This window comes from Tachyglossus aculeatus, chromosome 25 (assembly GCF_015852505.1).
Source record: "Tachyglossus aculeatus isolate mTacAcu1 chromosome 25, mTacAcu1.pri, whole genome shotgun sequence".
In the NCBI taxonomy this organism is placed as follows: Eukaryota; Metazoa; Chordata; class Mammalia; order Monotremata; family Tachyglossidae; genus Tachyglossus; species Tachyglossus aculeatus.
Window position 1 is genome coordinate 9662327 of NC_052090.1, and position 11104 is coordinate 9673430.

General features: G+C 39.9%; 1 protein-coding gene across 1 annotated transcript in view; it reads right to left on the bottom strand.

The window, feature by feature from the left end:
• The window catches only part of DSC1 (desmocollin 1), a 39878-nt gene extending 29808 nt beyond the window's left edge, over window positions 1–10070 (bottom strand). Inside the window, exons 1-3 of the mRNA XM_038766515.1 lie at window positions 9972–10070; window positions 6850–6934; window positions 872–1071 (exon numbers count right to left, since the gene is read on the bottom strand). Of these exons, the coding sequence (XP_038622443.1) occupies window positions 872–1071; window positions 6850–6934; window positions 9972–10070 (384 nt within the window). The remainder of the gene's footprint in view (window positions 1–871; window positions 1072–6849; window positions 6935–9971) is intronic.
• Between the last annotated feature and the right edge of the window lie 1034 nt (window positions 10071–11104).

Here is an 11104-nt window from a genome sequence, read left to right on the forward strand (position 1 = left end):
TCTCAGTGTCCCTTGAAATGATCAATCAATAGATTATGTGAGGAAACCTAAGGGATCAGCTGTTTTTGAACGTGTTCTGTCAAAAGGATTACCTTCCAGTAGACTGAGAGGGAGCATCCCTAAACAGGCTTTACTATTTACAAAATACAAAGTGTCCTTCATCCTTTTTACCACTAATGAGATCTGCCTCATCCTCTTCTAGCTTGGACTTCCCAGACCTTCTTTTAGGGACCTTCCCTGAGTCCTCAGGATGATCTAGAGAAGTAGGCTAGAATACCATACATTAGTATATTTTCCCCACACCCCATATGGAGATTTTAGTGGGTACTTCTACAAAGTATGTCCTGGAATCTCCTTCTTAGGTTTCTTAATCTAATGCTGTGGCTCACAATTGTTATTAAACAGCAGTGTAATTCAGTGTATTTCTCCCAACTTTTAGGCTCCCACCAAATGTTTGAGCAGCATAAACATGATGGAAGAGTTAACCAGAAGTCCTAGCTCCATTCCTGACCCTGCCAACCTACTTTCTCCCTTACCCCCACCTCTATCTTGACAAATCTTGCCAGAGCAAATGGATTCCTTTCTTCTTTCCTAGTTTGTGCTTGTTCCTGCCCTGTTTGGGCTGGCGGGTTGAGGGGGAGAGTGTACCTTCAGGTCATTACCTATATATTCTCCATCAATTTCTTCTAACTCACTAGGCTGCAAATTCTCTTTGAAACAAACCATATGATCAGCTCCAAGTAGAGTAAATTGAGGGAATGGCTGGCTAATAGATCCTGTAAACACAATCATTTTACCCTAATAAAAAGCATGTGGAAGCAAATGATGATAATAAAAGGAATTGACTATCAAAGGAAGTTGCGTTCCATACCTTTTCCCCCTGAGGTAATAGTAAGATCTCCAGCTCTTTTTGTTCTTTTTTCTGGGTGTCTGAAAGCAATATGGTGAAAGCCTTTCGTTCAGACAATCCAATGGCATTTGCTGTATACACTGATCCATCTTCCAGCACTCTGAAATCAGGATCATTTGAAAGGACGATGTTGGCCGAGGTGAAGCATTTGTCCAGATTAACTGCCGGAAAGAAACGGCACAGGAATTTGTGAGATGGAAACCAAAACAGAACATGTTTTACTGGAATGCCTGCCTTCAGCTTGTTAGTGCATGATGAGCAGGAATAAGCTCCCACAGCTCTGTTTTGAGGTAGTAGAACATCTGTTATTCTGACAACCAGACGCATTAAACCCTAACAGAGATTTGGTTCTGGGGAAAGCACAGCTTCCAGGAAAGTTTAAATATCAAAATGTTTGTGTAATTCCATCCAGATACATTTCATTGATTCATTCATTCAATTGTATTTATTGAGAGCTTACTGTGTGCAAAGCACTGCACTAAGCACTTGGGAGAGTACAATATAATAATAAACAGATACATTCCCTGCCCACAACGAGTTTGCAGTCTAGAAGACTTGATTTATTTGCATCAAATCAACATCATCGACGACATTTGTGATTTACAAACTTTTCCCTACCTACAGGAACCTATCTTCCACAAAGAGAAATTTATCCAAACAGAAAAAGACAGGAGTTTCATTTCTACCTTGTAGTGGGCAGGGAATATGTCTACCAACTCTGCTATTTTGTACTCACCCAACTGCTAAGTACAGTGCTCTGCACAGAATAACTTCTCAATAAATTCAATTGATTTGATTTCTAAAATTCTGAATAAGCTCCCAAATGAATAGAATAAATTAGCTCACTGTTAACATTAAATCTGCTACCTATCAAAAGACCTGAAATAGGGTGAAAAGGCAGATGTCCTCTCTTTCCAGAAATGCGTATGTTTTTTTCAATCTCACGTTTTAATATTCTCATTCATGTTTACATGGGGAAGTCACTGATTTTAGTGTGTTGAACCTATAAATCTTGTTCTTTATAATAAATAGAACTTGGTTTTAACATCAACTTTCAGAATATCAGTTCTTTTATAGTCTACCGATTAATCATCTTTCTTGAGCACTTACTGGGTGCAGTGCACTGTACTAACTGCTTAATGCATCCTTTAGAGAGAACTATGCACAGCCTGTGACCCAAGGCTATAATAACTTTGTGTACACAATATCACCATTACGATCTCAGTCTCTTAAATGCTGATATAACCAGGTTCTGCTGTAAAAATTTATCAAGTTAGGATCAGTGTCCATCTTCCTATCAATATACAGTGTTAAATAAGAATGAACTTGAAGGTAGAATCAATCAATCAATCAATCAATCAATCGTATTTATTGATTCAGATGTGTGTGGGGCACAGATATGTCAAAGAGGTTGTTGTGGTGATTTGTGTGTGTTTCTAGCACCTTTGCCCCACACAAATCCCACAGGCCTGGATTTATGAAGTCTTTAAAATAGGAGAGAACTGAGGCTATTTTCCTGGGAAACAGTAATCGTTTCTTAGCTTCTAAGAACAGTAAAGAAAATGAGTCCAAATATAAACCCCATGCTTCACAACTACATTAGTATGATGGACAATTTTGGAGTACTGTTCAGATTAATTGTTGTTCAATATCCTAAATAAAATACGGATGGCAATGAGGTCTAGTGGAAAAAAAGCATGGATCCAGGAGTCTGAAGACCTGGGTTCTAATCTCAGCTGGGCAACCAGCCTATTATGTGACCTTGAACAAGGTATTTCTCCTGATTTCTTCACCTCCTCTTAGACTGTGTTACCTGTGTGGAACAGGAATTGTTTTGGCTTGGATTATTTTACATCTACTCTAGGATTTAGCACAGTGTTTTGTACATTTTAAGTGGTTAATAGATCATCATGACTACTTAGTGGTCTTTAATTTGAAAGCCCCCTCTAACTCCACACAGATTGGGCCCACATAGCTCTGAAAGAGATTCATTCTGCCCCAAATCAGATGCTGAGAGGTTTGCCTTAAAGGCCTCCAATATGCACAAATTCAAGATAAGATCTGTGTATTTTTTAATGGTACTCACTGAGCACTTTGGTGTCAGCACGGCACCAAAGGCAGTGGGAATTACCATATGATTACTGTATTTGTATTATATTAGGGTATTATATAAAGAAGTCTATTCTCTTCTATGGAAGGGAATATCAGGTTGACATTAAAGCTGTGGGGAGATAGAACAAGGAAGTGGATGGATAAAGCAGGGAGATTTTTCTCATGTACATATCTGTAATTTATTTTAATGCCTGTGTCCCCCTCTAGACTGTAAACTTCTTGTGGGCCGGTAAGGTGTCTACCATCCTTGTTGTATTGTACTATCCCAAGCACATAATACGGGTCTGTGAACATTGTAAGGACTCAATAAATATGACTGATTGGAGGAAACCTCCAAGATTCTGTCTGAACTCAGCTGTGACCTTAGATGCCATCTCTTAGGCCACTTCATTTTTTAATTCATTCAATCGTATTTATTGAGAGCTGACTGTGTGCAAAGCACTGTTCTAAGCGCTTGGGAGACTACAATATGACAATAAGCAGATACATTCCCTGCCCACAATGAGCTTACAATCTAGAAGGAATTTAAGAGATACCATGACCTGTTAGAAAAATGTCAGGACTGGGGGTCAGGAAATTTAGGTTCAAAGCTCAGCTCTGCTACTAGTCTCCTGTGTGACCTTGCTCAAGTCACTTAGCCTCTCTGTGCCTCAGTTTTCTTGTCTGTAAAATGGGGCAAATATAATATCTTTCAGACTGTGGGCTCTCATTATCTCTTACTGACCCCAGCATTTAGCATGGGGCTTGGTGCCAAATGCTCTGCACATAGTAAGCGCTTAACAAATGCCATCATTATTATTAAATGAACACTTAGTCAATGCTATATCTAACTCCATGGAGGTGATTGGGTTTCCATCCACTGGGGGAAGCCATTGTTTTAAGAATAATAATAATAATAATAATAATAATAATAATAATAATAATAATGACATTTATTGAGCACTTAGTATGTGCAAAGCACTGTTCTAAGCACTGGAGAGGTTACAAGGTGATCAGGTTGTCCCACGGGGGGCTTACAGTCTTAATCCCCATTTTCCAGATGAGGTAACTGAGGCCCAGAGAAGTTAAGTGACTTGCCCAAAGTCACACAGCTGACAATTGGCCAAGCAGGGATTTGAACCCATGACCTCTGACTCCAAAGCCTGGGCTCTTTCCACTGAGCCACGCTGCTTCAACTGGGGTTTCACTCCAATCTTGTTCACTCCAGGCTTCCAGTAAGACCTAAGCATAGTAGTAAAAGTATTTATTAAGCTCTTCCTTTGTGCAGAGCACTGTACTAGGCAGCCAGCACTGTACTAAGCATTGGCACCATACTAATGCTGAGAACTTCTGAGTAGGGCTGAAAAGGACTTGGTTTCCACTGTTTGAGTCTGAGCTCTGCCACTGGCTTTCTGTGTGATTGTGGGCTAGTCACTTAACCACACCATACCTCAGTTTCCTCTTCCACAAAATGGGGACATTCACACCTCCCTACCTAGCTACCAATAGAGTTGCAGTTAGGTAATTAATGTGAGAATCTTTGGGGAATGACAGCACTATGAAAAACCAAGGTAGTAGAGTAGTAGCAGTAGTATCATTGCATTATTGTCTTAAAAGATGTAAAATGAAGTCTTCCTCACCTGAATCTGCCACTTCCACACCCCTACTCCGGGATTCCCTCTAATTCTTCTACCCTCTTGAACCTCCATCCTCTCAAAAATGCAGCCAGAGAATACAAATATGGATGGGATCAAAACAAAGCCCATTTCCCCTAGAGGTTATTGATGGGTGCAAGTTGTTAAATTCCCTGGAGCTAATTCATTCATATTTAATTCATATTCTTTCTCTGGAAGGGGTGGGGTCATGCTATCCAAGTGGTTTCTTAGAAAGGCTTCAGTTCTTCAGTCCCCTCTGCCTTTTGCTGTGGTATAAATGTGTTGCACTAGTCATTCATTCAATAGTATTCATTAAACACATACTGTGTGCAGAGCACTGTACTAAGTGCTTGGGAAAGTACAATACAACAATAAACAGTGACAATTCCTGCCCGCAATGAGCTCACAGTTTAGAAGGGGCTAATTTCATTTACTATTTATAACAGGTAATGCAGGGGACACTTCTTTGAGCCACCGTTTTATTCTTCCCTTCTTGGCTTTATTCTTCACTCATTCTTAACAGGTTCTTTGTGACAGGAAGTAGGATAATCCTCCATTAAAAATATAACAATCAATAGTATTTATTGAGCGCTTACTGTGTGCAGAGCACTGTAATAATCTCTTGGGAGAGAACAATATAACAGAGTCAGTAGACATGTTTCCCGCGCACCAGGAATTTTCAGCCTATCAGTATTATAAGAAACCTTTCTCTCAATCAATAACCACATTGTCCTGTGGAAAGATCATGAGTCTGGGAGTCAGAGGACCTAGTTCTAATCCTGGCTCTACCACTTGTCTGCTGTGTGACCTTGGCCAAGTCAATTAACTTCTCTGGGCCTCAGTTTCCTCATCTATAAAATGGGAATACAATACCTGTTCTCCCTTCCTCTATAGACTGGAGCCCCAGGTGAGACAGGGGCTGTGTTGAACCCGAATACCTTGTATCTCCCCAGCCCTAGTACAGTGCTTGGCACATGACAAACTTAAATGTTTTTCTTATCACTCAGTACCCTAGGAAAAACATCAATTTCCTGATTAAATTTCTGTCAGTGTCCTTGTGTAAATTCAAAATTAACCTGTGGCCTTCAAAATCAGACTCATAGGCCCATTGATGATAATAAAATTTATAATTATAGAAAGAGCCAGTGTTATTATCCTGCACAATAAAACACACAGTTAAAAAGGTGAACCTGTGTGTTCTTGACTCCAGTATGTTGGAAGGGATTAATTGAACCTAAATTTGCACTTCAGAATGCCTTGCGATGAAGTTTTACCTTCACTGAGAAGCAGCGTTGCCTAATGGGTAGAGCACAGGCCTGAGAGTCAGAAGGACCTGGGTTCTAATCCCGGCTCTAACACTTGTCTAATGTATGACCTTGGGCAAGTCACTTCACTTCTCTGGGCCTCAGTTACCTCATCTGTAAAATGGATATTCAAACTGTGAGCCCCATCTGGGACATGCACTGTATCTGATCTGATTAGCTTGTATCTACCCCAGGGCTTAGTACAGTGTCTGGCATGTAGTAAGTGCTTAACAAATATTATTAAAAAGCAAACAAACAAGAAAGAAACCTTTTCTCTTTACCATGGGCACATATCCCTGAACCTAGGATCTTGAGGTGAAAGCCTGTGAAGAGTACGCCTATTCCCAAGAGCAGTTGATTGGGCCCATATCTTGTAAATCCTGATAATGAGGTCCTGAACAGTGCATGTTCAGCCCTTATTACTACATGTAATAGGTAGCATGTCGATATTGTGGAAGCCGTTTCCATGACAGTCCATAGTAACATGAATTTAATTTGCTTCCTTGTAGAGTTGGTCCATTTCTTGTTTGGATCCATTCCACAAAAAACATGTCTACTAATGCAGTTTGGAAGCGATTCCAGTGATAAGACTTCAGCTGCTTTAGGGAATCTCTTGGTTCAAGGGCTCTACCATAGTAAAATTAAATTATTTCTCTCTTCCTTCTGGATGACTATTCCTTTTCCACCAAAAGGAATATAGCTTACTCCAGGTTTTAAAACATTTCCAAATACTTGGAAGCAATGACACCACATTGTCCTTCATTACAGTACTAATTTTAATACAACACAAGGCAGTTCCTACCTGGCTCTTATTCTGAACTTAAGAAGAGCAGCATTAAGCAAAGTAGCACAAATTATACCTTAGAACTCTCTTACTACATTTTCTCACCTTTTCCTACGAGTGTCCCAGCCTGAAGATGAGAAGGCACCTTCAGAATAACTTTCTTGCAAGCTTCACTAAAGGAACTCAGAACCTAAAAAGAAAAGGCCTGAGTTAAGAAGAATTGCATTTGATCTTCAAGTCATGTGTGCTATGGCATTCTCTTTCTAATCGTGATACTGTTTAGAAAGCATTTTCAGTTCATTAAACAGCCTTGTAAATAGTCTTATATTTTAACTCAACGATTTTAAAACCAACAAAACTAACATAATTCTTAGAAATCTTGAAACTGTTTTGACAATATAAAATTAGGGTGAACAGAGTGTTGTGAATTCTTTAGCAGCCTAATAAAAGCTGTTAACACAAATTTACTAAGATCATGCAGTTTCTGATAATAATATTGAAAGAATGCTTAAGTCCCACCACCTCACTTTCTCGTTAAAAGAGACAAACTTCTGACTCTCATCCAAACCTGGAGAGTTGTTCAACAGCCTAGAATTCAAAAAATAGAGGGATTTTTTTCTGAATTCTAGAAGTCACCATCTACAGCAGCCCCAAATTGGATTCCTTTTATAAATTGATGGAAAGTTCTGCTGCGGTTTTTGTTTATGAATCAGAACCTTCAGGAAGAAGAGAAAATATTGAACTGAAATTCCTAAATCAGGCTGGCATACTGGCTCTAACACAAGAACAATCTCTGATTTTGACCCTCTGATTGCTGGGACTGGGTGTGGGGAAACTTTCTAGAAGCAGAATGGGGCAGGGAGTTTGGATTTTCCTGAATCTTTCCTCCAGCCGTTCCATTTTGGTTAGCCGTTCACATGGGGAGATCCCATTCTATCTTCTCAACCATCACCCAACAACCACCTTTACTACTTTTGTACACACCCTATATTCCTTAAACACTCACTTACATAACCGCTTTCCTTCTTCCTCCTATCTGTAAATTATTTTAGCGTCTCTCTCCTCTGTTAAACTATAAACTCCTCAAGGGCTAGTATCACCTTAACCCTAATTACTGTATTGTATTCTCCCAAGTGCTTTAGTATAGGGCTCTGCACATAATTGGTACTCCATAAATTGTCCAGCGTTTTAGAAAAGATGTTTTTATTTGTGAAAATTCTACTGGTGGAAGAGCTCAAGGGTAGGTAAAAGTAAAGCCCCTTTTTCATTTTGAGTGACAGCAAAAAAACTATCCTCTGGTAGGATAGGTGGTCATCGGTTAGGGTTGTTTAAGGGTGAGGTCTCCCAAAATGGGTGACCTTTCAAGGTCATTTGAAGTTCTATGATTCCATGAAAATGCATCACCGAAGTTCTTAATTAAATCAGTCAATCTATGGTATTTATTGAGTGCTTGCTGTGGGCAGAGCACTGTACCAAGTGTTTGGGAAAGTACAAAACAACAGAGTTGGTAGACACAGTCCCTGACCACAAAAAGCTTACAGTTTACAGGTGGAATCAATTAGAACAACTTAAACACTCAAACAATACAAATTTTAGAGAAAGGAAAAGTTTACTAATGTATTAGGCAATGTGCCTACCGACTCTGTTGTATTGTACTCTCCCTAGTGGATAGAGCAGGGGCATGAGAGTTAAGAAGGACCTAGGTTCTAATCCTGGCTCTACCACATGTCTGCTATGTGACCTTGGGCAAGTCACATAACTTCTCTGAGGCCCAGTTACTTCATCTGTAAAATGGGGATTAAGACTGTTAGCCCAGTGTGGGTCAGGAACTGTGTCCAACCTAATTAACTTGTGCCTACCCCAGCACTTAGAACAATGCTTGGCACATAATAAGTGCTTAACAAGTACCATAATAACACTACAGTGCTCTACACACAGTAAGCACTCAATATCACTGGGTAACTGATTATTCATTTTATCATTATCCCCACTGATATTCTAGCAATTGTCTTAAGACTGTGTACTGAGCAAAATGAATGCTTTGAGTATAAATTATCATGCCTAAAGCTAAATCATTCAATTCATTCAATCATATTTATTGAGTGATTACTGTGTGCAGAGCACTGTACTAAGCACTTGGGAAAATATAACAATAAAGTGACATTCCCTGCCCACACAGATTCACAATGCAAGGTCTTAGTCATGAAGGATAATATATATGCTTAGCCCTGTAGTGATACACCAAAATCACTGTGATACTAACTTGGGCCATAGTTTAAGAATGGCCTTTTTTATTTCAAACAAGCCTGCAGCTACTCTAAACCGCAGAGAGGGGATGATTATACACTTTTCACAGAGCAAACTGAGCATCTCTTTGAAAGCACGCATAATGCAAGAAGGCCTCCTAAATAGGGCCGTTAAAAAATTAACTGGGAGCTATAATGACATTCCTCAGCATTAATTTCTCAGGGATAGCATTTATGTTCTGAGAATCAAGCCCTAGCATTCTGAATGCAGTGTAGCTAACAATCCTTTAAAAGCAAGCAACCTATTGAGCACATTAACCCATTAATGTCAACACACTGGATAATGAGACCAGGAATTGAAGTAACCTGCCCCATGCCCTGCTACATTTGAACTGGATTTCATTTTGTCTAACCTCATTGCCATTTCAAATGATCATATTAATATGAAGCCTATCTCCCATTCACCCACTGAAAATAATATGGTGACTTCTTTTAATACTCAAGATACAGCAGAAATTGCCTATCACCCTCCATACATTCTGTGAAATATTTTTGGACTGTGACCCTTATGTAAAAGTGCGTGTTGCAGGTTTCTTTTAACAAGAATCTGCCCACACAGTCCTTTCTAATGAAAATAGAAACTACTCATGGTTAATGAAGGGAAGAACAGACCAATGGAGCAATTAAGCATGAGTTTCAAGAAAATAATTCTGAATTAGCCATCTTCAAAGACGAAGTGGTTTTGGTGGGGGTGACAGGAATAAGTAGGTCTGGGAACTTTGTAGTTGTAATATTTTTAATGTAAGCAGGATAAAGAAGCTTTTACTTAAATTATATTCATCCTCATCCTCATCATTATCAATAACATTCATTGAGTATCTACTATGAGCAGGGCTCTGTACTAAGACTAAGAAAGACATGATTTCTGCCCTCAAGGAGTTTACAGCCCTTTAGGGGAGATAGACACTTAAATTTGTTCACAACTTCATGAATATCATGAGCTAGTGCCTTTTCGAGGATGCAACGCAGACAATCCACACACTTCAGGCTGTACGACTGGATTGGAGCTCCATGGTGCATTTATCCAGAACAGAACCAGAAACCATGATGTTTGTAGCAAGTCACTTATCACATTCAACAAAGGCTCCCCATTTGCTCATTCCATACTTACTCATCTCAAGCTCACAAATAGTTGGTTTTTTGCATGACTTTATTTCTTTTTCTGCTTTGCAATTTAGCCTAGAAAATCAAATCTGCATCACCCAATCAAAATGATCTTCCAGACTTAAAACCACCAAACTTAGAGACCTTGAGAAAGATCATGGGTTTCCATTAAGAGAATGATAAATGTTTAAGCCCTTTCTAAAGGAGAATCCAATATCCCTGAATGGTCCTATCTAGTCTTAACAAGAAAATCCCAGTTTCAGATTCAGAACACAAGTTCCAACATTTTTCAATCTGGTCCTCTTCTTTTCTGCTTCAGAGACCCCAAATCTCCCAAGACCAGGGTAAGCTTTACACCTCCCACCCCAACAAGCCCCAACTCTCAAGGTTGAGGGATCTTGAACAGAAGAAACAATTCTGGTGGCTTTGGTTAACTGCACTACTAAATGAAATTGCAAAGGTTGGGGGATGAGAGATGGATGTGAAGGGAGAGTTTTATGGACAAGCAACCAGTAAGTCTTCTAGACTGTAAATTCCTTGTGGGCAGGGGCTGTGTCTACCAACTCTGTTATTTTGCATTCTCCCAAGCACTTAATACAGTGTTGTGCACACAGCAAGTACTTAATAATATGATTGATGAACTGATTGATTGCCCAGGAGTGTAAAGGCTGCAAAACCTTCTGGGTCAGAAGCAGAAAAGCCACTTCCCTCTTATATCTTTGGTTTCAGCAGGGACTTCACAGGGAGCAGGAGAGCAGAGCAGGGAGCAAGGATGAGGGAGCAGGGAGGAGGGAACAGGGGTAGGGAGGAGGGAGCAGGAAGCAAGGATGCTGGAGCAGGGAGTAAGGAGAAAGGATGGGAAGGAGGATGCAGGAGCTTGGAACTAGGATGGGGGAAATGGGGAGAAAGGAGAAAGAAGGAAGGAGCTGGGAGGAGAGAACAGGTAGCGG